Source organism: Salvia splendens, chromosome 4 (genome assembly GCF_004379255.2).
Source record: "Salvia splendens isolate huo1 chromosome 4, SspV2, whole genome shotgun sequence".
NCBI lineage: Eukaryota > Viridiplantae > Streptophyta > Magnoliopsida > Lamiales > Lamiaceae > Salvia > Salvia splendens.
Window position 1 is genome coordinate 3,673,917 of NC_056035.1, and position 25,979 is coordinate 3,699,895.

At 38.3% G+C, this 25,979-nt stretch overlaps 4 protein-coding genes and 1 non-coding gene across 5 annotated transcripts; 1 reads left to right on the forward strand and 4 right to left on the reverse strand.

The window, feature by feature from the left end:
• Nucleotides 1–8,476: 8,476 nt before the first annotated feature.
• On the reverse strand, nucleotides 8,477–11,366 carry LOC121801390 (trafficking protein particle complex subunit 2-like). The gene is made up of 5 exons (XM_042200872.1): nucleotides 11,144–11,366; nucleotides 10,943–11,028; nucleotides 10,744–10,805; nucleotides 9,517–9,602; nucleotides 8,477–8,927 (listed from the first exon to the last, which is right to left on the reverse strand). Exons 1-5 carry the CDS (start codon nucleotides 11,222–11,224, stop codon nucleotides 8,835–8,837), a joined length of 408 nt encoding a protein of 135 aa, XP_042056806.1. The 5' UTR covers nucleotides 11,225–11,366; the 3' UTR covers nucleotides 8,477–8,834.
• Nucleotides 11,367–11,439: 73 nt separating this feature from the next.
• On the reverse strand, nucleotides 11,440–11,511 carry TRNAD-GUC. Its single transcript has one exon. It is a non-coding gene; the product is annotated as a tRNA-Asp (tRNA).
• A 4,052-nt stretch (nucleotides 11,512–15,563) lies between these two features.
• LOC121800253 lies at nucleotides 15,564–16,616 on the reverse strand. Its single transcript, XM_042199827.1, has 3 exons — nucleotides 16,387–16,616; nucleotides 16,163–16,268; nucleotides 15,564–16,061 (listed from the first exon to the last, which is right to left on the reverse strand). Exons 1-3 carry the CDS (start codon nucleotides 16,542–16,544, stop codon nucleotides 15,840–15,842), a joined length of 486 nt encoding a protein of 161 aa, XP_042055761.1. The 5' UTR covers nucleotides 16,545–16,616; the 3' UTR covers nucleotides 15,564–15,839.
• Nucleotides 16,617–18,470: 1,854 nt separating this feature from the next.
• On the forward strand, nucleotides 18,471–20,616 carry LOC121797940 (uncharacterized protein At2g34160-like). The gene is made up of 5 exons (XM_042196721.1): nucleotides 18,471–18,727; nucleotides 18,819–18,867; nucleotides 19,686–19,748; nucleotides 20,037–20,101; nucleotides 20,287–20,616. The coding sequence occupies exons 1-5, from the start codon at nucleotides 18,611–18,613 to the stop codon at nucleotides 20,374–20,376; spliced, it is 384 nt and encodes a 127-aa protein (XP_042052655.1). The 5' UTR covers nucleotides 18,471–18,610; the 3' UTR covers nucleotides 20,377–20,616.
• A 241-nt stretch (nucleotides 20,617–20,857) lies between these two features.
• On the reverse strand, nucleotides 20,858–24,337 carry LOC121797938 (pentatricopeptide repeat-containing protein At1g52620-like). The gene is made up of 2 exons (XM_042196720.1): nucleotides 21,489–24,337; nucleotides 20,858–21,351 (listed from the first exon to the last, which is right to left on the reverse strand). The coding sequence occupies exon 1, from the start codon at nucleotides 24,328–24,330 to the stop codon at nucleotides 21,862–21,864; it is 2,469 nt and encodes an 822-aa protein (XP_042052654.1). The 5' UTR covers nucleotides 24,331–24,337; the 3' UTR covers nucleotides 20,858–21,351; nucleotides 21,489–21,861.
• Between the last annotated feature and the right edge of the window lie 1,642 nt (nucleotides 24,338–25,979).

Here is a 25,979-nt window from a genome sequence, read left to right on the forward strand (position 1 = left end):
AAGTCGTGAAATCATTGCGGCGCTGGGTTTCTCGGTACGACATTGTTCTTGCCCGGCGTCCCTCAATTGAGAGATTCCTCCGGCATATCGCGCCAACAGATGCTCGCACTCCAGATCAAACCTCTGGTTCCCTTGTTCAAAATCCTACTCCCAGCCAACAACGAACTCCGGAACAGCCGGAAACGTCAAGACGAGAACGGGCTCAGGAGCAACCGGAATCGTCAAGACGGGGACGGACTGAAATTCGCCGAGGAGTTGTGACTATGAGCGAGCAAGATCAGCAGATGCTTATTGCAGAGACTCTTCATCGCCGAGGTGTTAGGACTTCTCGGGCTCGGGGAAGAGGCGTTGGGTCGAGGATAGCATCTCGTCGACCTGCTTATTCTTCATCTGCTCGGAACAACCGAACTCGGCTTCCAGAGGATTTTGCAGATAGGTGGCTTAACTTCAGCAACCCTGGACAGTAGAATAGTCCTTTGTAATAGCGTAACGCCATTTTGTAGGGTAGCGGAGTTGTATGCTGAACAAGATTTGATAAATGAAATTTTGTTTTCGCTTCTAACACTGTATTTACAGCTTAGCGAAAAAATTTCATCGTACTTGTCCTCGGTCTTATGAAGTAAATTTCTTTGACCGGACTTGGTCCTTGGTCTGATGAAATAAACATCTTTGACCGGACTCGTCTTTGGTCTGATGAAATAAACATCTTCGACCGGACTCGTCTTTGGTCTGATGAAATAAACATCTTTGACCGGACTTGGTTTGTGTTCTAATTTGGCGATTTTTGTCGCCGGGATCGAACTTTCCCTTGTCCTAATTCGGCGAGTTTTATCGCGTGGATCGGACTTTCCCAGTTAACCGAAGTGGTCTTATGCAGTAAACCTCTTTGACTAGACATGGTCGTCCCCGGTCTTATGAGGTAAACTTCTTTGACCGAACTTGGTCGTCCTAATTCGGCGAGGTTTATCGCGTGGATCGGACTTTCCCTAATTGCAGTTCGTTTCAGACGAAGTGCTTATTAAGCTGAATTGCGGTCTTGTATCCTCCTTGGAAGCTTGGACTCACAATCGTTGGCTTATTGCAGTTCGTTTCAGACGGACTGCTTGTTAAGCTGAATTGTGGTCTTATATCCTCCTTAGAAGCTTGGACTCACAATAGTCTTTAATAATCGATCTAAAAAGGGGATCAGTCTTTAAAGAACGATATACCTTGGTACCATTTGTAAGAGACGACAAGCACATAGAGACAAAACACATAGGGAAAAAATGAAAAAGACGAAGGAAAAAAAACTTTAAACCTTTTTTTTTTTTTTTTTAAAACGACAAGTAAAAGGTACAAGTAAAAAACAAAAAAACACATACCCCTATGACCGAACTAGACACGAGACGGACTGACCGGACTTTGTCTCTTACAAGTGGAACTTCTTGAGGTTGGAGACGTGCCATGTTCGGGGTACTTGTTCTCCTGACATGTGAGTCAATTTATAAGACCCTTTGCCGAGGACTTCGGACACCCGATATGGACCCTCCCATGTGGGTTCGAGTTTGCCCAGCTTTTCTGCTCGGCTTACTTCGTTGTTTCTCAAGACGAGATCTCCCACTTGAAATTGAAGCTTTTTCACCCTTTGGTTATAATACCGGGCTACTTGCTCCTTATACTTGGAGGCTTTTATGCACGCCAATTCTCTTCTTTCTTCGGCGAGATCTAGTTCTGCTCTCAGTCCGTCGTCATTCATTTCTGAGGAGAAATTTAGGGTTCGGGGACTGGGTACGCCGATCTCCACCGGAATTACGGCTTCAGTGCCGTACACCAGGCTATACGGAGTTTCACCGTTGGAGGTTTTGGGTGTAGTTCGGTAGGACCATAGGACTTGAGGGAGATTTTCTACCCATTGTCCTTTGGCTTGTTCTAACCGAGCTTTTAACCCTTTCACCAGAATCCGGTTCGTTACTTCCGTTTGTCCGTTTGCTTGGGGATGGGAGACCGAAGTGAACCGCTGTTGTATGTTCAGCTCTTGGCACCAATTCTTGAACGTCTTGTCGGTGAACTGAGTCCCATTATCCGAGATGAGGATGTGGGGTATGCCAAATCGGCACACTATGTTCTTCCAGACGAAGTCCAATGCCTTTGAGCTCGTTATCGTAGCTAATGGTTCAGCCTCCACCCACTTCGTGAAGTAGTCCACGGCAACGATAAGGAATTTCATTTGCCGAGGAGCTTGAGGAAGTGGTCCCACTATGTCTATGCCCCATTGCATGAAAGGCCAAGGGCTTTGCATAGTGTATAGATCGGTCTGCGGCATCCTTGGGACATTTGCATGAATTTGGCACTTCGTACACTTCTTGACGAGCTGCACTGCCTCTTGTACCATGGTTGGCCAATAATATCCCCATCTCAGAACTTTTTTAGCTAAAGCTCTGGCTCCGATGTGGCTACCGCACGATCCTTCATGAACTTCTCTGAGGATGTAGTCCGTCTCTTCTGGTCCTACGCACCGCAATAACGGCTGGAGGTAAGACTTTCTAAAGAGGACTCCTTCATGAAGTTCGTACCGAAGAGCTCGGCACGTGATCTTCCGAGCTTCTCTCTTATCCTCGGGCAATTGTCCTTGATCCAGATACTGCAAGATCGGCGTCATCCAGTTCGGCGAGCTGGATACAGAATGTACCTCGGCTTCATCAATGCTTCGATGCATTAATTCTTCCGCCTTTGAGCTCGGATCTGAGGCCAACTTACTTAAGGTATCTGCTCGGCTATTTTCCGCTCTGGGAATGCGGATTATCCGAAAATAGGAGAAACTTCGGCTGATGCTTTGCGCTTTGTCCAAATACTTCTTCATTCTCTCGTCACGGGCTTCACTTGTACCCAACATGTGATTTACTATGACTTGTGAATCACAATGGACTTTGAGAGATTTGACGAGTAGACTTTGCGCTAACTGGAGTCCGGCCAGGAGGGCTTCGTACTCGGCTTCATTATTAGTAGTGGGGAATAGGAAACGAAGTGAGTAGGTTACCTCGTGTCCGTCGGGAGCGACAAGTAAAATACCAGCTCCACTTCCCATCTTGTTTGAAGCTCCATCTACGAATCCGCTCCAGCAGTCCGGCGGCTCTACTTCGGATTCCAAGGGTTGTGCTAGTTCGGCATTGGCAGAATTCTTCTGTTCGGCAATAATAGGAATTGCTTGATCGAACTTCGCTTCTGCAAGAAAATCTGCCAAGGCTTGTCCCTTGATGGCTTTCCGAGGTAGATATTCAATTGTGTGCTCTCCCAACTCTATAGCCCACTTGGCGATTCTGCCCGATGCTTCTGGCTTGGTCAAAACTTGCCGAAGAGGTAGATCGGTTAAGACGCATACCTTGTGAGCATAGAAGTATGGCCGCAGTCTCCTTGCTGCATTTACTAACGCCAGAGCAATTTTTTCCAGAGGTTGATACCTTGTTTCTGGACCTCTTAATGCTCGGCTTGTAAAGTAGATGGGAAACTGCTTTAGGCCTTCTTCTCGTACAAGCACCGCGCTGATGGTTTGATCCGATGCCGCTAAGTATAAGAATAGTACTTCGGCTTCGGCTGGAGCAGAGAGAATAGGAAGCTCGGCTAGATAACTTTTGAGCTCGTCAAAGGCCTTTTTCTGCTCGGCTCCCCACTCGAACTTTGGTGCCTTTTTCAACACCTTGAAGAACGGCAGTTGCTTTTCGGCTGCTTGGGAAAGGAATCGACTCAGTGCGGCTAGACATCCGGTTAGCCTTTGCACGTCATGTATGGACTTCGGCATTGCCATGTTCTGAACGACTTGAACTTTTGAGGGGTTTGCCTTGAGTCCGTCTTTTGAAACCCAACAACCCAGAAACTTTCCCGAATCTACCAAAAAGGTACACTTTTGGGGATTAAGTTTGAGGTTGGCTTTCTTGAGCACGTTGAGAGTGGACTTGAGGTTGTGCTCGTACTCCGAGGTGCTTTTGCTCTTGACGACTATATCGTCAACATATACTTCGACTTCCTTTCCAATCAGGTGCCGAAAAAGCTTGTCTACCATCCTTTGATAAGTGGCTCCGGCATTCTTTAAACCGAATGGCATCTTTTTATAAGCGAAAATGCCGAAATCAGTAATGAAGGCCGTTTTTGAAGCGTCAATCTCATCCATTAAAACCTGATGGTATCCTTTGTATAGATCAAGAAAACAAAAAATTTCAAAGCCTATCAGAGCTTCTACTTTTTTATCTATGTTCGGAAGGGGATAGCAATCTTTGGGACAGTGCTTATTTAGATCGGTGAAATCTATGCACATCCGCCATCCTCCTTCCTTTTTCTTGATCATGACAGGATTGGCCACCCACGAAGGATACTTCACTTCGAATAACACATCCGCCTTCAATAATTGACGGACTTCGTCATGGATGACTTGACTTCGTTCTGCCGCAAAGAGTCTTTGCTTCTGTTTTATCGGCCGGACCGAAGGATCAATATTTAAACGATGAGTGATTACCTCGGGGGGCACTCCGGTCATGTCCAACGGAGACCATGCAAAGACGTCTTTGTACTCCTTGAGGAGCTGGATGGTTTTTTCCCGAAGTAGAGGCGTTCCCGCGAAGCCGATCTTAACCGTTCTGGATGGATCGTCTTCGTACAGCTGAACTGTCATCGAGTTCGGCTCCGGTATGACTTCGGTCATCGCCTCTGACTCCGGCTGCTGTGATTGCTATGCTTGGTGGTGCCGATCTGACTGCTCGGCACTTCTAAGCGCAATTTGCAGGCATTCCTTTGCTCTTTTTTGGTCACCTCGGATGACCGCTATCCCTCCTTTAGTAGGGATCTTGATGGTGAGGTGATAGGTGGAGCAAACGGCCCGAACTGTGTTGAGCCAGTCTCTTCCCAGGATGACGTTGTACGGGGACCGAGCTTTTACCACGAAAAACTCAATCATCGTACTGGAGCTAGTAGGCGCTTTCCCCACCGTGATCGGAAGGCTGATAATACCTTCAGGGCGGGTGTCCTCCTGGGCGAAGCTCTTCAGGGGAAGCGGAGCCGGGCTGAGCCGAGCTGGGTCCACTTCTAGTTTGTCGAAGCACTCTTTAAAAAGAATGCTGACTGACGCTCCTGTATCCACAAACACCCTGTGGATCAGTTTGTTTGCCACTCCGGCTTGGATGACAATGGCGTCTTGGTGAGGAGAGATGGCCGGGACGGGATCAGCATCCGAGAACGTAATCACTTCGTCCTGCTTCAGCCTTTTATGCGTTGGCTCCTCTCGATTGGAGCCCCTGCGCTCTGACTTCAGGGACGACTTGGTCTTCCCGGCAGGGAGAGCGTCAATAGTCAGGATTACTCCATCATATTGCGGCTCGTCATCGTCTTCGGGATCCGGCTGCCTTTTCGGATCCTGAGGAGCGCAGTTCGCACCTCTCTGCTTCTTATTCTTCTTTGACTGCTTGCTTTGGTATTTTTTCAATGTCCCTGCCCTCACAAGAACATCGATACCTGCAGCCAAGTTTCTGCACTCCTCGGTATCGTGACCGTGGTCTTGATGGTAGGAGCAGTAGTTATCCTGGGGTCGGCGCGCGGCAGATTTCGTCATCCGCTTTGGCTTTTCGAACAGGTCGGAGTGTAGTTCGAAAATTTCCGCTCTCGGCTTGTTCAGCGGTACGAACTGAGCGGGCGGCTTCTCGGGATTGAGACGGGGTCCCAATCTGTCTTGCACCGGAGTCCTTTGAATCCTTTCAAAAGGAGTTCGGCGAGGATGTCCCTGATCGCCAAAAGGAGTTCGGCGAGGATGTCCCTGATCGCTATGATCGGGCTTCCTCCTGTCTCCTCGGGACGATGAGCTGTCTAACGACCGTTTGCGACGGTCTGCCTCATCGGCCCGGGAGTACTGGTCCGCAATGTCCCACATTTCCTGAGCTGTCTGCGGACCGCACTCAACGAGCTTCCTGTAGAGAGCTCCGGGCAGGATTCCATTTTGGAATGCCGAGATGACAAGCAGATCGTTGAGATCGTCTACTTGCAGGCATTCCTTGTGGAATCTTGTCATAAAGTCGCTGATTTTTTCGTCGCGACCTTGACGAATGGAAAGCAGCTGAGCCGAAGTGATTCGGGCTTCCGCTTTCTGAAAGAACCTCCTGTGGAAGGCATCCATTAGATCTCGGTAAGATCTGATGCTGCCCTGGGGGAGGCTATCGAACCACCTTCTCGCGTTCCCGATGAGCAGCTCGGGAAACAGCTTGCACATGTGGACCTCGTTGAGACCCTGGTTCGCCATGTTATACTGATAGCGCCCCAAGAAATCGTGAGGGTCCACGAGCCCGTCGTAAGTCATCGACGGAGTTCGGTAGTTCTGCGGTAGGGGAGTTCGGGTGATGTCGTCCGAGAACGGAGTCTTCAGTGCTCCGTACACGGCGAATCCGATATCTCGTCGGTATGGAGGAGATTGAGTTCTCCTGTGATTCCGGTACCGAGGAAGAGCAGGAATATGTCGGGGTTGAGGATTCTTCTTCCTGGAAGACACGGCACTACTGCGGTAGTGACTTTCATGTCTGGATGAGGAAGGAGAATCCTCCGCTTTCGTCTTCGGCTCTTGGCTCTTTTGCAGGAAGGCTAAGAACTCATCCTGCTTCTCAGCCAAGAACAGCTTGACAGCCTCATTCAAATCAGGCTGCTGGGAAGACTCAGTGGGACGATTTTTGGAGCGGCCTGTTCCTTCGCCATGAGAACTGGTGGTGGATTTATCCCTAGGCTGTTTTCCAGACCTATGGGATGGATTGGCTTCCTCCTGGTTCTCACGGGCAGGAATACGGGTACTCTGCGATCTGGTATGCATTTTTTGGGTGGAAAAAAATGGATCAAAAATTCGCTTTATCACAAATTTTGTTCTCTGTTTCCCACAGACGGCGCCAGTGATGGATCCGCGAATTTTTGATGTTAGCAAATGCTGGTAGAGAATGAAAATACAGACACAAAGAATTTACGTGGTTCGATTTACTGAAGTAAATCTACGTCCACGGGAAAAAGGGAGGGCAAGATTGTATTGCTTGATCTGTTTTCTACAGCTTACAAATACAAACTTGCTATTTGCTATATGGTGTTTTATCTCTAGAGAGCTTAACCCCCTCATATCAGATCTAAGTTCCATTTATATCTTGGACTAAGATCGTGGCTTGCATCACCACCCTAAGTCGTGGATGTCGTGTAGGTCATGGCCTAAGATCGTGGATGTAGCGTAGGTCATGGCCTACGATCGTGGCCTGAGTTGACACCACGTGGTAGTGGGTGTGTTGGACATCCTGTATGGGTCCACTAACTCCTTGTTCGGTCGAATACTGAGACCGAACTGCTTTGGTTGCCGATCTGAGAGTAGAGCTTGATGCCGACCTGAGAGCAGAGCTTGATTGGTTGGCTTTTACCGAGCTGTAGGCTGAGGCCGAACTCTTTGGTAATGCCGAACTCATACTCCTGCTTTGGTTGCCGATCTGAGAGTAGAGCTTGATGCCGACCTGAGAGCAGAGCTTGATAGGTTGGCTTTTACCGAGCTGTAGGCTGAGGCCGAACTCTTTGGTAATGCCGAACTCATACTCTTCCTTGGGCTTTGGGCTGATGGGCCGTCATTGCTGTTGGGCTTGTTTAGTACGCACCCCATCATAATCATATTTATAAACAGATAAACTCTTCAAATATACTACTACTATATGTGCCGAAAGGAGAAAATTATAACGGATGTCAAAAGGGCTCTAACTCAAGCACCTCATGCAATGATATCTAAGCTCCTTGCCATTAGGACAAAGGCTTTGGACTATAATGTTACCATAATTGCCGACCGAGTTGTCAAGATTTCTTTGGACTGTGTTTGTTTTGATGGATTAAAAATATTGAGTTTTATGAATATTGATCTTTTAGTTAAATAGGGTCCATAATGACAGTATTTAATCTTGGGATGATGACAAATAAGATTATTTACTCATGAGTCTTGATCATCCCATCTTAACAAAATTAATCACATGTAATCTTAGGAACAAAGTCCAAAAGAATTATAAATATGACATCTTCAAAGCCAATATACAGTATTATACATGGGCGATATCAAGCCAGTGATATGTTAATTGGGCACAGATACAGAAATGGATTAGACCATTGCTCCATTTATCAATTTAATTTGTTTGCTATATTACAGCAAAATACTTACCGAAATAACATTCACTATTACAGATTGTGAGATTGATTACTACCAAACCTATCTAATCTCAGCAACTCTTTGCTTAAACTCTTCTTTCAATTCACTATTGTTGTAGCATTGCAATAACCATTGGTTGTGAGAAAAAAAGTACGATCTTGTTTACCGTCATGAATACCAAATACCGCGTTGAGCATAACACGACAAGGTTCAAAGGCAAAACAAAAAAAGCACCCGATAAAGGAAAAATGACCTTCTGCGACACAACAAACACCAACCAACCAAAGCAAAGGGATTAAAGAGAACAAAAGCAACAAACAAAGCATGCACCGTAGCAACCCGAAAACAAAGAAGAGAGAGTGATTAATTACATGGATGGAGGAGCATTAAACAACACATGTATCGGAGCAACAATGAGTTTAAAGAGAGAGAGAGAGAGAGCTAACTGGGAATTTGAAGTGCATACAACACAAACTGATAAAAGTGACGACGAAGGACCAAAAGATCAGCATTTGATTTAACAAAATAGATATTACAAAAGGCGCTAATAACTACTCTTCAAATAAAATTACATCTGATGTAAATTCTCTCATTGTCGTATTGAAACAGAAGTTCCCAGAAATACCTTTTGTGCAACAACAGACCTGAAAGCAGGTACTAAGAGCAGGCGGCTTCACAAATATTTCCTAGCAAGGGCTCGGACTTTTGTATCAAAATGCGATGAGGTGACGCGGCTTCCAGGAAGGTAGAGAGGATTAAGAAGAGTCTGAAAACATTAAATGCAGTTTGTCAACCATATATATGAAACGAATAAATTGAGGTCTCTTTAGTCTTTAATCACTGAGGTCTGCTTTACTAATCCATCAATGATTGTAGAATATGTAAGATGTAAAACATGGAAAAAAATATGTAATATGTTGGGTGGAGGGAGAATAAAGTATGAGAGATGAAGAGAAAGAAAACAAATTATACTCCCTCCGTCCACGATCAAGTGTCTCAAATTTGAGACACACAAAAATCACATGTTTTCTGTTCAATTTCTTTCTTTTTTGCGTTTAGTATAAAGGATAGGGAAGATGAAAACAGTTTATTCACACGAGGAAATCATTTGCGCTACCAATGAAAAATCAAGGTACATTTCCTCCATACACCATGGAATAAAAGGTGACAATATTATAACAGGTGTATGATGTGAAACATATGTAGGGAAGCCAGAATGTACATTTAAAGTGGAACTAGGCTGCTTTACTTAAGGGAAAACTAGTTGACAAATCTTATAAGCAGAATGCACCAACAAGAGAACAAAAATCCAACATAATTTATCATATCAGATTATAGAACATAACAGAACTTGCCTTAATATATAGCTCATGAACCTCTTGGAAGAAACTCTTGATTCCATCCTCATTACGAGAATCATGAAGCAGCATCAGTCGAGTATGTATAATGACTAAAGGTTAAGGAACCAAATACATACTGAATTGTTATATAAAGGTCACCAAGGTAGGATGTGGTAGTTCCCATCACAAATGATGATATGCAAGATAGATCATTGGGAACTTGCTCAAAAGAAGCCAGAGAGAAAAGGTGGAAAACGTCAAATGTAAATGAAATAGATACATGGAGTTAAGATACAATCAGGACAGATCATAATCAGCAAAACTCTCCATGTGGCGCAGCAAGTAACAAACATTGAAGCAGTAACAGAAAAATGGATAGATTTGGAACCTAGATGAAGGAATCCAAAATAACAAAGTATGCATAGCTAAAAAAATATTCTAATACCCCAAAAGAAAGCTTACAGCCATCTAAGGTTGGAGCAAAAAATCATTTGATCTCAATGTAGGATAAAGAAGTTATCCCTAAACGGCTAAACTCAATATGCATAAGAAAATAAGGTTCCAGATGTAGAAACTGGTGTAAGAAGAGCTAAGGCTAATCAGTTTAAGATCATAATATCAAGTGAAACACACTGTCACCCACATCAATTACATCAAACACATTTCTGTAATAGGAGCTGATGATTCCAACCTTAGTACCATACCGAATCTCCATTTTCATTAATGAAGCTTATTATTTAAAATTATAAAATTCAATGGAATATTTGGAATCACATTCTATGCTACAAAGGTTTTAAAATCAGTATTCAACGCCCAATCATATCATATCCATTTTATTCATCAAAACATCTAACGTCAGGGAAAAGCTAGGAAAACACTATGCAAAACAAAAGCATTTCTATTTATAACACAGGATCGGAACACTAAACAATTTAATCTCACTATGCAAAACAAAAGCATTTCTATTTATAACAAAGGATCGGAACACTAAACAATTTAATCACCTCATTTCACATTTAATGTTACAATCAGGGAGGAGGAATGATTTTGAAGGTATACACAGATACAGAAAAATTGACCTTTTTATTAGATCCAAAACAAGTTACACTTTGAAATACACATTGGAGCATAATAGTGGGCATTAATCACCACCACCACCACCATCATCATCATCTTATTTCTATCTAAGTATTCCCTAAAAATGATATGCAAAACAATCAGACATAACAAATGAAAGGATATGACCAGCAGTCACGTAAACGGACACCACCAAGTCATTGAATCTGTCAATTGCTTTTAGAAACCTGATTCGCAAAGCATACAGAAAGTGCTAAATCAATGCCAAAAACTACAAAACATACAATTAAACACAAAAATGTGATCACTCATAACCAAACCAAGAATGCATCAAAATACTCAGTGAGTGGAGTGTAGATCTCACATTGCACTCGTAGTCCACGCCGTGTCCTGAACAATATCTAACGCGGCATGCAAAATGAACTGATGCTGATGAGCAGCATCCTCTTTCTACAATAATTCATCGCAGATTGGTGATCAGTACCCTAATTACACTCAATTTAGGTAAACAGATGAGGAACGATCAAATCTAAGGACATAAACAGACACATAGAGGAACACATACTTTGGGTACGGTACCAACTTCAGCTTCGTAAATCGGAATGTCATTTTTGCTGACAATCATAAAGCACGCAGTACTCGCCATCGATCCCCCACTCCTCCTATTCGGTATAATTCCTCAGTGCGTCGCGATCGATCGTATAATTTGAAAGCGTTGCTAGAAATTTTGAAACTTTTGCTGGCATTTAGATCGATTAAACCCTAATTTGAATTGGGTCCATTTCTGATTTTCGTAATGGGAAGGGTGTTTTAGTCATTTGAACAAAAGAAGGAAGAAATAAGAAGGAAAACAAAAAAAGGCGCCGTTGCCGGGGATCGAACCCGGGTCACCCGCGTGACAGGCGGGAATACTTACCACTATACTACAACGACTTTGCTTGTTATGTTTCAATTGTTTATGTTAAAACCGGTAACTTGTAATTTAGTAACTATGGCTCATTCTATTAACTATTGTAGTATTGTCACTTGGATTACTCCATCTGTCCCAAAAAAAAATAGACTAATTTTACCATTTTGGAATATCCATCAATATTAGACTAAGTTTAAAATTAGAAAGTTTTCAACAAATAATAATTCTACACATCATTTATAATACAGACCCACAATCCACTAACACTCATTCCAATATCTTTTTCCTCAATCGTTCTTACTTTTTCCTATCTCTCTTATTTTACTAATTATACATTAAAACACGTGTCATTTATAACTTTGTATATTTTCGGTGTCTTACTTAGCCAATTATACATTAAAGCTTTGTCTATTTTTGGTGTCCTACGTGGCCAAATATACATTAAAATACTCCATATGTCCTTGAAATTTTGTCACATTTTTCCATTTGCGTCCGTCCCACAAAATTTGTCACATTTTACTTTTTACCATTTTTGTAATGGACCTTACATTCCACAAACTTATTCTCACTCACATTTTATTATAAAACTAATCCTTTAAAAGTAGGATTATGGGAGACGGAGTACATTTTATTATAAAAGTAATCCTTTAAAAGTAGGATTATGAGAGACGGAGGGAGTATGGACTATCATTTATAACCTTGTCTATTTGTCTATTTTTGATGAAAGAGGGAGTATAAAATTTTGTAATACAATCACATCTTTTAGCAGTTTTCAATTTTGAGAAAAATCATGTTCACGTGAGTTTGGAGCAAAATATCCATTGATCTCCTTTTATAGTACTATTCAATTCCTGCATCATCTCACTAGCTTCGATGTGGGACACAATTCAGCAAATTTTCTAGCAAAATTACAAGATTTATCAAATTGTTGAGGAATCTACTTATATCAAGAAAAAAACCACAAACTTTGACACCAGAACTTCACATGTAATAATAATGTTACAATAAAATTTGGCATTGGGTATTATAGTTTACAAACAAGCAAAAACACAATCTCAATCCCTTTTCACAACCAATCAAAATATAAGTTTATGCAGCATTACATTCTTCACCAGTTGAAGCTGATGGACTCCAAATTAAATCACTCTTGCACACTTATCTCCACACCGGGTGCATCTTCATGTTGTAGTGCTGATACATAATCAGTTGAAAATGTAGTTCCAGTTTCCTCCGCATATACTAAAATCTGTGTAGGCTGGGACGGATATTCCGGAATCTTCAAACGCTCTACATCAGCTTCCAACATTTCCACAACTTTATTCATGGATGGATGGACATCTGGACTCATCTGTCTACACCACAACGCAACTATTGTGATTTTACGAACAAGTTTGGTAATGGCAGGATTATCTTCATTTCCATCAACTTGAATATCTTTGCCCTCCTTAAAGCAATCATATACTCCCTCCCTCCGTCCCATTCAAGATGACCACCTTTCCTTTTTTGTTTGTCCCAATCAAGATGACCACTTTCCAATTTTAGAAATAACTTCCTCTCTCCTTATAAAAATATTCAACTACATTTTTCTTCTCTACTTTATTTCACCTAACAACACTTCCTAAAATCCCGTGTCACTCAAGAATATGGTCATCTTGAGTGGGACGAAGGGAGTATCCAATACGAAAAATATTGGCTAGTACCATTGTTCCTTGTCAAATCTTTCTTCAAGCTCACCGTTTCCATAAGCAACATCCCATAACTATACACATCAACTTTATAAGAGACTACGCCAATACTTCTGTTAATCAATTCAGGAGCAACATACCCAATGGTTCCTCTAGCATCAGCCATTGTCACCGCATTTTTATCCCTGGAGCATAACTTTGCTAGCCCAAAATCGGCTCATCTTAAATTTGGCTAACTGGCTTAAAATTTGGCTAACTGGCTTAATTACTCGATTCAGCTATCGAACCGGCCGAATAACCACACCTAGTTAAACTCATCGTGTATGTGCGCATGCTATTCAATATTCATCTACTCTATCAATATATCGACGACTAAAAGTTTTAGGGTGATGATATTTATGATTGTTGAAAGATAACATATTCTTAAGCCGTGGTTGAGACTTAAGAGGTCAACCGAAGACCTAGTCAAAATACTATAGAGCAACTTGTGGGAAGGGCTTGATTTTGTGTTATCTTCTACTACAATAGTTTTGGCCAATGAAAATATTTTCTTCTCCGAAATGTATTCAAATTTCTTGTAGTTTTATGAAGATTTAATTTGATGTTGTTGCTTTCCAGAACATTTAAGCGGCTATAGTTTTGATTCCTTTTCCTACAGATATTATAATCTTAATCTAAACAAATTCATTATTATTTCATCCTTATAAAAAGTTTTTATCATGAGTCATCTTATACAAATTTATTTGTGCTCAATTGTGAAAAATAAAGAATTTTGCTGCCTAATATTCCAGTACATTGTAGAAGAGAGGTAGGTAGTAGTGACACATATCTCAAAGCACCTAAAACTCGAGAAACTCAAGAGATTTATTCCTTTTGAAATTAAAGTGAAGTGATTAGAATAATATTATCACCTTTAAGTTCCATGCATCTTGAATGATTAATAAATACCACCCTCGTGTTTTACACGTCAATCAATTAATAAGGACAATTATGGTGTACGGATGGTTAAATTAGAATCGGTTATCGTTTTAATCAGAATTTCTAACTTTTTGGGAAAAAATTAATAACATTTAATTTGAATATATTTATATTTAATTAAAATATTATTAGCCATGTACAATCAAAATTTAATTAATACTAATGAGCTAATAAATTTACTTTTTTATGTAGTATTTCCTTTTATTTTATACGGGGTACTATTTTTTAGCGTTTGGGGAAAGTAAAGTAAAAATCTGTCCAACAGCATATGGCCAATGTTGTGTACCTAACATGATGGTCATTGTTTAGGTAATTTTCCACTTTAATTAGGGTTACACATACACCTTTATTTAGTTTATTAACTTTATTGGTCCATGCAGTGGAGTATTAATTATACTAGTTTGCTGAAATCTACAAGCTAGAACGTTCTAGACTAAATTAGATTTTTCAAATTAAAGTATGGTAATTTTCTTGGTGAAGAACTTAATCATAACCACCGCAAACTCAAATAGTTAATAATAAATCTCATCTATAAATATGGTCTATCCTTGGTTCAAACAAGCAAATACAAAGTCACAAAATCATATTCCAAAGAAAGGAACAATGATTTACAACACAGAAGCACAAAACATGTACTCAAAAAACAAGCCTGCGGCAGAGGGCCACCGGCGAGGAGCCATGGAGACGAAGTCGGCCGGAGATATTAATGCAAGTGCAGAAGCTTTCATAAAGAGATTTAGGAGGCATCTGCTTCAACAGTGGATGGAGTCATCGATGGACAAGAACTAAGACCAAATTATCAGAAGGGGTGTGTGCTAATTACGTACTTTGGATTAACTAATTTATTATTGTAATTAATATAGTTTGTGTGTGAGTTTTATTAAACTATATAGGGTGTATATAACTATTTGTAATTGGAAACATTGTTCGATCTCAGTTTGTTTATCAATATTTAAATAATTCATATTTTGGTCTTATCTAGTATTAAATGTTTTTAGATCATTATTTAAATGAGCCTATGATGTGTTATAATGCGGGAACACGAAAAATACTTTAATTGCCAACCTTGGAGGGGGATATTTTTTTAGCTATTTTATTGGGTGATTTACACCAATGCAACTGATTATAGAACATAAATATTTAATAATTAAATAAATTATAACTGGACAATTATTTATGATGAAGTACAGGCCGTATATATGAGCAATTTTATGAAAATGTGTGTTTATAATTTTAGTAACTAATTAACTCCGTAACGTTTTCTTCTTTTTAATTATTCTCTTAATTCAAATTCTTGAAAACTAATTCATCTTATTATGCACGTATCTTAAAAAAGTATTTATAGGAAAAATTACCTTTGTTTTCTAAATTCGGATTACTTCAAAATTCTGTATGCAATGGCTCCAAAAACGGATAACAAAAATTGAAAATTAAAAAAAAAATCAAAATCTTTCAGTTATTACTATCATCCCATATAGATCATTGTTACAACTTTTATCTTGATAATTTTTCATTATATTCTGTTTATTATTCGATCAATAAAATAGTTTTTTTGTATAAAATGAAATAATATTATTTTGTGTAAGTGTATAGTTCGCTTATAGTTAATTATAGGTAATAATAATATCGCCCCCCTGGCTCAAAATTTTGGCCCCGACCCTCGGCCTAGGCACTAGGGCGCGGATCTGCTAGTGCTGCACCCTCATCTTGTTCAATGCACAAGGCTTATGCATCTTGCCATCCAATGGTATGATCGGTATGCTCTCGCAGTTGCAGATCTCAATCATAAATCCATCCGGATCGTGGAAGAACACCTGATCCATGTCGATCCCGTCTTCTTCTACTCTCAGGCACACCCAATCAATCCCCATTTCTCCCAGTTTCTTCTCCACCATGCCCATGCTCTCACACTGCCATCATACATGCAAGTTGAGATTTGTAACACATTTTCCTTTTCTAATTTTTTTTTTTACTTTTGTGTTATGTGTTATTTGAACATAGCCAAATTTACCTGAAAGGAAATGTGATTATCTTTGGTATTAATCACAGTTTTGTTTGGCAAATATTCTGGATTTTCTGATTGAAGTAGATGTATCCCTATCCCATGGCCAACCAGCCTGCTCATACAGTTAATCAATAATTCAAACACACAATTACAATTTACATTACACATACATACATTCATACATATGTATATGTATTTTGCATGAGAATATGTGTGTGTGTGATTTTTACCATGCCCCTGGAAATTGCAAAGCAGCAGGCCTCTTGACAGGCACAAATCCAAGAACGTTTATATAGAATTCACTGGTTTGATCCACTGATTTGCAGACTAGAGAAATGTGGTTCAACGACGACAGCTGCAACACGTTCCTCTTGCTCTCCAGCTGCATCTTTGCGGAAACAAGAAAGAATGAGAGCAGAGAAGAGAAGGAGAATTGAAGGAGTTAGATAAGGGATTTGCAATGGAGACAATGTTGAGTTTTCTGAATGGTTTAAACTAAACCTCTTTATATACAACTCCATTAACTTCATTAATTAATGTTCGCACTTTTAAGTAATTTAGCAAGTACTATATTTTATTTGTGGTTTGTAATTAGAGTTGTAGTACCTATGAAAAATTTAGACAAGACAATAGTATTAATTTTATAATAATAGATATTACCAGAGATGTTACGTGTTTGTGAATACATAGATCGAGAAATTGAAGCTTTCCATATTTTATTTGTCTAATCTCCTTAGTTCTTTTAATGTCACACTTATAGTAGCAAAATTCCCATCTTCATTTCTAATTCAAGTAAATGTTTGAACTCTTCATATCTTCCACCCTTTCCCACTTCATATATTTATATCTTACTTACTTTATCTAAAGACGTGTACGGTTCGTATCGTACACGTTATATACGGACACAAACATATACTATGTGAAATTAAAATACATTAACATATTTGATTAATAGTATGACATACCACATAAAATATCACTCCAAAATATGGAGTAATATATGTACCATAGGATATAATTTATTTAGTCTATAAAATACGCATTTATTGCATTACACAATCAAAATTAGTAATGTACTTGAGTACTATAAATCGTTCAACACCACTATTCTTGTTTTGAATTAATTATTTATCAAGGTTTAATGTTTAAACTTAGATCAACTAACTGAATCCTTGTTTTTTAGTTAACGAATTTAACGTTTCCATTATTGTGAAAAGTTTTTGTCCTATACCAATAAACCATGTGGTGAAGAAACAATCCTTTAATTGAGCCGAATAAACTTTTCCATTTCTAGTATACATGCATTCTGTAAAAGATATATGCTGAGCTAATTAAATCAAAATTTTATTTTAAAATAATCATACCATATTTTAGAAGCATTATAAATAAGTACTTCTACTATTATTGACAGAAATAACTATATAACCCTATAGTAAAACAAAATCATTTTATTTTCTTGCAGTGTCTGCATCGATATGATCAATAGTCACTGAAATCGAGGCTAGGTTCGAAATCTCCTTGATTTGAATTACAAAATTGGACCTACTAACTTCTCAACCTGGCATCCATTTGCCATTAAGTTCATAATCATTCAAGGTAAAATTATAAAACCAAAACAGTTTAATTTAAATCTTGCATAAAATAAAAGATTTTTATTAAAAAAAGAAATTAATTTACTAGAAATCAAATAAATTTGAGCCTTTAAAGTTTTAAGGTGATCAAAATGTTGAAAACTTTCAATTTGTAAATAGCTCTTGTTGTTACTGAACCATTCGTGAAAAGATGTCGAGAAAAGGTTTTTTCGATTGGATTGATCGGACATGATATTTAATTTCGAAATATTCACATTGGATTAATCTTAATGTATGAGTTTTGGTTTTAACCGGTGATAATATTAATTTTGAGTGATATGGATTCAATCAATTAATCATAAGCAATCGAGACTCCATACTAAGATTTTTGCTCAGTCCATCCGATTCAAAAAATATTTGAAATTTTATGAAAAATTGTTCAAAAATCCGAAATCCAAACTATGAAATCCGATCTGATTATTCGAAAATTTGAAATTATAATATACAAATCCAAAAATTAAATACCAAAAACCCGAAAATCTCATACTAAACAATTAAACACAAAAGTTTTATATTTACTCGTTTTCAAGCTATAATATATGTAAATATATTTCCGATTTTAAATTATTTTGGATTTTAAAATACAAACCAAAAATCTAAAAAATCTGAATCAAATTTCAAATTTTAATTTAGTTCAGATCGGATTTTTGGTTTTCTTATATTTTTGCTCACCGTAACAAAACAAGCACACGCCTATGGCTATAATTTGGTGCAATTCCCAAATCACAAAATAAAACCCTAGCTTCTGTAAAACCCTTGCCTGCAGAAAATCGACAACGAAGAAACTTAAATCCCTACCTCAGAAGATAATATCTTAGCGAAAATGGAAGAGATAACAGAAAGAGTGAACAAGATTAACATTGCTGAAAACCAGAAGAAGAACCGAATTCAAGTCTCCAATACAAAGAAGCCGCTTTTCTTTTACGTTAATCTCGCAAAGGTATAGAGTTATCGGCGCCCGTGTTTGATTATTCGGTTTCGAATTCTGCTGTGAATTGGATTTTATTAATTTCATGTATTTTGTTATCTAGAGGTATATGCAACAACACAGTGAGGTGGAGCTTTCCGGACTTGGCATGGGTAATTTCCAATCCTTGGTTTTCCTTGTTTCTGTTACCTGGTTTTCAAGTTGCTTCTCAGTTTATAATTTTGTATGGATATGATGGCTGCGACTAATGAGAATGAAAATGATTTTTGGGGTTATGCTCTGTTGTGATGCGTTTTCAATTTATGTAAAAGCATCATGAGTCCTCGACAAGTAAATTTGTGAAAGTGATGATCTGGACGTTTTTCTAAGCAATTCAATTCGTTGTAGTCCTTTTGTTGGTTTCAGTTTTATGTTTGGTTGCGTTGGTCTGCACTTTATGCAAGGGTTAATAAGGAGGTGCTGTGCTGGCTGCTTGTGAAAAAAGTACTACTAGTGTTTAGAACGTGTGGATTTGTAGGAGTAGCTCATCAGCCACTTGGTCAGTGACAATTTCCGGTTGCTCCTTTGGTAAAACTGCGTTGAACTGCCTTAAATTACACCGCCTCGAGAGTTTCTAAGATTGTGGTGTGGTTCTCCAAGGACCAGTTAGTTATGTGAAAAGTTAAAGTTCTAATTGGAATTTGTTGGCAGCCTAATCTTAATCTTTTTGCTAGTTGATGTGGATTTTTTTCTGTGTTGTGAATTACAACTCATTCGAAAAGGACATGAATACATTACTGAAACCATTATGTGACAATGGAGAAGCAACAATTATTTTATGCTTCGATGTGGATTATTTTTAAAAATCGTGCATTCTAAACCTCTCCTTTGTTTTGGATTTGCTGAGTGCATCCAATCCTCTATGATTTTTATTTGTTCTCCTTTTCCTGGTTCTGTACTGATTTTGTGATTTGTTGTTATGTTATTATAGCAATCTCAACAGTTGTCTCAGTTGCTGAAATTCTGAAGAACAATGGATTTGCTGTTGAGAAGAGTGAGTTATTCTTTACAGTTCCAGTTTCTTCATTATTGTTTTGTAACGAACACAGGCGACTTCTGAATGCCATACTGATTTGGAAAGGTTTGATTGGGTGATCAGCTCTAGCAGTAACTTTGGTGGGTGTTGGAATAAAATGGTGTTACAAAATGAAGGAAATTGCATGATCGTTTAAATCAAAATCTTCAAGTTGATTGCTGGTATCTAATAATCTGTGTAGACCATACAGATACATCATATATGTTACAGAGATTGAACTAACCGTATCTACTTTTAAACATGTAGAAATCATGACATCCACTGTGGAGATAAAGGATGATTTTCGTGGAAGGCCTGGCCAAAAAGCCAAGGTAAGTCTATTCCTGTTCAGACTGAATCAGTGCATAAGGATTAGTATTGATGTTTGTATCCTGGGCGTGTTTCTTCCTGTCTTTGATGAGAACAGCATGAGTCGATGCTTAGGTACTTATTAGTTCACATCTTACATCTGGTGCTTTTTTTCATTTTCCCTTTTTTTCTCTCTTTTTTCATACAGATTGAAGTAGTACTTGGGAAAACAGCAAATTTCGATGAGTTAATGGCTGCAGCCCAAGAGGCTAGGGAGAATGGAAATGATGAGGAATAAGCCTGATAGCCGTCATCTCATCTCTTATTATGCCTACGGTTATGGATGTTGAATGCGTTTGAGTCGTGTAAAATGGCTACATTTATAGTGGGTATATGCCTTAATGTTTTGTAACAAGTTGTTTATTGGATGTGTTAGGGTTAAGGCTTTTTTTAGGTTTAGCTATTAGTTAAATGATGTTCTTTAACTCATTAATACTATTATATGCAGTGGGATTATGCCTTTTTAGGTGATTTATTATTTCCTGTGAGATATTGAAGGCACTCTTTTCACTCCAAAACGCACAATTTCCTGCGAGACATTGAATAAACTTCTCATTTCCTTGCACATCTATATCAATGTTTTATTCCATCAATACACACAATTTTTTGATAAATTAACATGGTGTATGATCACCGAGAGCTGAGAAATCTGTTGAAATTCCAAGATCCTAGTCCTAGTATATAAAAATTAATAAACTCTACAAGATGTTCTATAGTACTTAATAGAAAAATATAACTAAGAACAACTCAAAATTGCACTTGGAAGTTTAAAAATCTGCTTTGTTCCTATCTAGATCTGTCACAATGTACTAAAATCTTTGAGATCAGCCTCCAATGATTTATACCATGCTGAGAAGATCCACACTGCCCAAACCCACACGGCCAACGCCATTCTTAAGAGTAACACCTCATGGTCTATTTATTTGATAACCGCAGCGTCACCCTCCCCACACTGCCTATCTATGAAGAAAATACCTAGCCACAGAAGCAACCTCAACTCATTGTTACTCTCAGAGTGGACTTAGCGTAATAATTTGAATAAGACGCCATACTGAACCTCTCCTGGTGAATACGGCTTATTTTAAGTGAGCTCGGCTTGGCTTGGTTCAGCAAGAAATATGGACACAGTAGTTTCTCGCTCGTTGGATATATCTTGTCTGTTGAGGAAAGTATGGTGAGAGAATCAGCCTATTTCCCTGCAAATGGATCCTTTCTGCAATTTTATTACCAAACACCAGTTAGATTCCTCCATGAACAGCCATAAGCCAACAGGCAGCTTATTGTAGAAGCCAAGTGTGCTATCAATAAACTGCTGGAGAATCAAGAATGAACTAGGATAAGAGTGCTTACGACGCAGTCTATGTTTCCCTTGCCCTAATATGACGTTACATAAGGGCACAGAATTATTCCTTTGAACGAACAGGGACAACGGGTTGTCCACCTTACTATCTGCCAGTTCATATGTTGCTGGTGCTTATACCACGGTAGTTGGTGCCTCAGTTGCTTCTGAGATAAACCACATGAGCTACCAAACAAGGAGACACATACATTAATTCCAATATGATAAACTGGTGGTCCGGATGGAACAAAATCACAAAATAAATAGCTTGGAATGTGGAGTTCCTCACAAGGGCTCCAGCTCAAATTCCCTAACAACTATACACTCTCGGAAGAAATATCATATGCTCGGACTATGAAGTGTTTCCTTTTGGTTATCAAGATATCAAGAACCTGCCAGCACATTCGTTAGAGTTGAATCCTGTAGCAAGGAATGCAAAATCACTGAGGCCTCCTTAGTCAGTTGATGGGTTGAGTAGCGCCCAAATATGGCCAAATATTTCAAAGCAACATCAAGCTTTGCATCAATTGGTTTGGAAGAAATCATGTTCTTCCATTCTTTGGATTTCCCTACTAAACAAGCACCATGTAATAGAGCAGCCAAACTCACCGAGTCTAGAGGGAAGCCTTTATTCAACATCGTATCAGTCAACTGTAATGCAGTTCCAAGCATTCTGTTTAAACAAAGACAAGCAACAATTGAGCTGTATGCAGCAGATATGGGTTGCCAACCATCAGATACCATCGTCCCAAAGATATCAAGAAGCATATGCTTATGCTGACCAGAACCACCATCTTGTGTCCTCTGAATAACAGAAGAAGCATTGTTTGATAGGCCGTTGACCAAATAATGAAATGTAACTTCATTGGGATTACACTTGCTCATCATCATTTCTTCGAAAAAGGAAGAGGCTTTTGCAAGTTTTCCCTCTTTGCAACAGATACCTATCACTACAGAATAAGTCACCACATTGGGAGGCACACCATTTGATTGCATTCCTCTGAGAATTCTTTCTGCACCAGAAACATTTCTACAACGGCAAAAGCCACTGATGATTGAGGTATACATCACAACATTTGGTATGTACTTCTGTTTGATGACGAGGCCAAACACAGCCAATGCACCAAGCAAATCATTCTGCTTTACTAATCCATCAATGATTGTAGAATATGTAAATTCATCTGGAGTGATGTTTCTTCTAGTCATCTTATTAATGCAAAGAATAGCATTTTTAAACTTTCCAAGCTTACAGTAGCCCTTAATCATAGCATTATACCCTACAAGCCCAGGATCCGCACCTGTTTTTGTTATGAGGTCAAAAAGTTTTTCGGCATCATCAAAGTTGCCACTTCTTACATATCCATCAACTAAAGTGGCATAAACATATGAATCAGGAGACACGTTACGACCAAGCATCTCTTGGAGAAGCTGTTGCGCATCAGCAAACCTACTCTGTTTGCAAAGTCCGTTAATTAACACATTGTAAATGCATGCATCGGGAGAAACACCCCTTTCCACCATGTTGTTTCGGATGGTCAAAGCAGCCTCAACTTCTCCAGCAACAACTAGCCCATGAACAAGACCTCCATAGGTTATCAAGTCAGGCTTATGTCCACTGCGTGTCATCTCAACAAGAAGACTTGACGCTCTCTCAAAATTTCGCTCCCTGCAGTAGGCATGTATAAGAGGGGTAAAGCTTAGCTTATTTGGAACCAATCCACGATTGATTACCTCCTCCAAAAGCTTTTCTGCCTCCTGCACATTCCCATTTTTACAAGCACTAGAAATGAAAGAATTATATGTCACAATGTCCAACCGGCACCCTACTTCCATCATCTTTCTTGTGGTCTCAAAAGCTTCCCTGACAAAGCTGTATTTACATCTACCATCAACAACATTGTTATAGATCACGGTATTCACCTCAATACCACTCGACTCCATTTCCTTTAACATTTCATCAACCTTCTCAAATTCCCCTCTTTTACAAAACCCATCAATCATTGCCCCATAAGTCTCATGGTTCGGAAAGAAACCCTTCACTTTCAACTCTATAAAAAGCTCATGAGCCCTCTCGAGATTGCCTCTCTTGCAATATCCATCAATGAGAATATTATAGAACACAATATTTGGAATGCAGTTCCTTCCCCACCTCTTCTCAATCAACTTTCTACCTTTCTCAACCTTTCCTTCTCTACACAATCCCTTCACCATTATAGAAACACTGTAATTGTCCAAATAACTAGTTTCACCGGCTTCATCTCTCCTCACCATCTCTTCATACACACGCCATGCAACGTCCAACTTTCCTTCATCGACAAGCCCATTAAGCAGAGAATTACATGCCGGTAACTGGGGCAATGTGTTGTAGTTACTGAGAAGATGAGAATACAAGTCGAGAGCTTTAGAAACAGACCCCGATTCCGCATACGCACGGATTACAAAACCTAACGCATCGTGGGTAGGCCGCTTCTCTTCACAATGCAAACACTCCAACAAGACGCTGTCGATTTCTGCAAAGACTCTGGACCGAGCTAGGAGCTTCAAAAGTGAGGAATAAGCGAACCCATCGAGGTGAAAGCTGCTATGGGAGATGAAACCATAGAATTTGAGACCCAATTCGCAGTTGCGAATTTTGTCGAACACTAGGTGGGCAACCTCAGATGGAGCAATATCCCCTCCAAAGAAACGATTTTGAAGGGACTCTTCCCAGTTTTCCACTTCACTTCGGAGAATTTCACAAACTTCATTGGCCAAATCCTTGACTTGCGGTGTGATGGGAGTGTTGAGGGTTGGCTTGATTCTTTGTTTGGGGCGGTTTAAGGGTTTGATGAGTCTTAGAATTGCCTTGGACATGTAGACGAAATCGTTTTTAAAATTTGTAATAACTTGTTTATAATTATGCCTTCACTTTTATCCTTGTCTCACAAATGAAATGACAAATCCATAGTCGCAAACAATATGACCATGTAACAGTTGACCGATGATGTCATACACTTGTGTATAAACTATTTACAATTAGGGAAAAGATAAACGTATATAAATTCTACGTACATAATGTCCTTAAAATTTTAATGTCGTACACTTGTGTACAAAGTATTTACAATTGACCGATAATGTAACAGTTGATCAATAATATAGTACACTTGTGTACAAAGTATTTACAATTAGGGAAAAGATAAACGTACATAAATTCTACGTACATAATGCCCTTAATTCTACGTACATAATGACCGATAATGTCGTACACTTGTGTACAAAGTATTTACAATTAGGGAAAAGATAAACGTACATAAATTCTACGTACATAGTGCCCTTAATTTTTTAATTAAACTGAACCGATTTTATTTGAACCGGTTTTATTATTAATAATATTATTTATTTACTAAATTACCCTTTATTATATTTTAATTTTTAAAAGAAAATTTAAATTTGATATTTATCAAATCTTACTGAATCTCATTATGTATTATCTTAATCCACCCATATCCATTATCGTACAGCACATTGGATCATCTTATTATTTGAAAGTTAAACGTCTTCTTTCATTTACAAGTTTTGTTTCAAAAATTTAATGTATTTAGAATACCAAGTTTACATGTTAATTTTCAATAGAAAAACATTAACTAATAATAGAGTTTACGTCTTTTTTGCAGCTCTCTTCTAAAACATAGTAGTAGTAATCTATAAAATATTGTTTCAACTTTTTCCCCATTAAATTCACATAAACTTTCTAATTTTCAAAAATTAAATATTTTAAAAATTAAAGAATTAAAATTAAATTAGAATATTCTTAAAATTAAAACCGTAAAATAAATTGATATTAATGTATCATATATCAAATTTTAATTAGTTACGTGAATATTGTAGAAATAATAATAATAATAATAATAATAATAATAATAATAATTATAATAATAATAATAATAATAATAATAATAATAATAGAAAACATTAACAATATAACTTTTAAATGCTAAGTAGATGAGTTAAAAATATGTGCTTATTTTATTATCGAGATTCAACGCAACGTTCGAAAAAAACAAAATTTAAAGAAATTAAATAAAAATATCAATGTAAGAAATTAAAATCAAGATTATGAGATTCTTAAAATTAAAACCGTAAACACAAGTACTTTATCATATACTATCAAATTTCAATTTGTTGCATGACATAGTGATTTGAGCTAATAACTCTGATATTTTATAAATAAATTGAAAAATATTAATAATATATCTTTAAGATATTAAATACAAGTTAAGAACATGTGTATATATTTTAGACGAGGGTTGACTATAACTATCAAAGAATTGTAAATTTGGAAAATAATGAAAAAATAAAATTATTAAATTCTTTAAATCAACCGTAAACTCAATTAGTAGTAAAGTACTACCACTTCTCATATATCAAATTTTAGTTTGTTGCATGCTATAGGAAATTAAACTAAGAATTCTAGTAATATTTTATAAAGAACCAAAGAAAATAGGAGTCCAATATAGCTTTAA

Excerpts from the sequence above, each read along its gene's own strand:
- LOC121800253 (XM_042199827.1), bottom strand. The coding sequence starts at position 16,544 with ATGCAGCTGGAGAGCAAGAGGAACGTGTTGCAGCTGTCGTCGTTGAAC. Across the intron at positions 16,269-16,386 it reads TTGCAATTTCCAGGGGCATG|GCTGGTTGGCCATGGGATAG; the intron begins GTAAAAATCACA and ends CTGTATGAGCAG. Across the intron at positions 16,062-16,162 it reads ATAATCACATTTCCTTTCAG|TGTGAGAGCATGGGCATGGT; the intron begins GTAAATTTGGCT and ends GTATGATGGCAG.
- LOC121801390 (XM_042200872.1), bottom strand. The coding sequence starts at position 11,224 with ATGGCGAGTACTGCGTGCTTTATGATTGTCAGCAAAAATGACATTCCG. Across the intron at positions 9,603-10,743 it reads CGTTTACGTGACTGCTGGTC|ATACTCGACTGATGCTGCTT; the intron begins ATATCCTTTCAT and ends TAGTCATTATAC. Across the intron at positions 8,928-9,516 it reads TTCATGAGCTATATATTAAG|ACTCTTCTTAATCCTCTCTA; the intron begins GCAAGTTCTGTT and ends TAATGTTTTCAG.
- LOC121797938 (XM_042196720.1), bottom strand. The coding sequence starts at position 24,330 with ATGTCCAAGGCAATTCTAAGACTCATCAAACCCTTAAACCGCCCCAAA.
- LOC121797940 (XM_042196721.1), top strand. The coding sequence starts at position 18,611 with ATGGAAGAGATAACAGAAAGAGTGAACAAGATTAACATTGCTGAAAAC. Across the intron at positions 18,868-19,685 it reads GCTTTCCGGACTTGGCATGG|CAATCTCAACAGTTGTCTCA; the intron begins GTAATTTCCAAT and ends ATGTTATTATAG. Across the intron at positions 19,749-20,036 it reads TGGATTTGCTGTTGAGAAGA|AAATCATGACATCCACTGTG; the intron begins GTGAGTTATTCT and ends TTAAACATGTAG.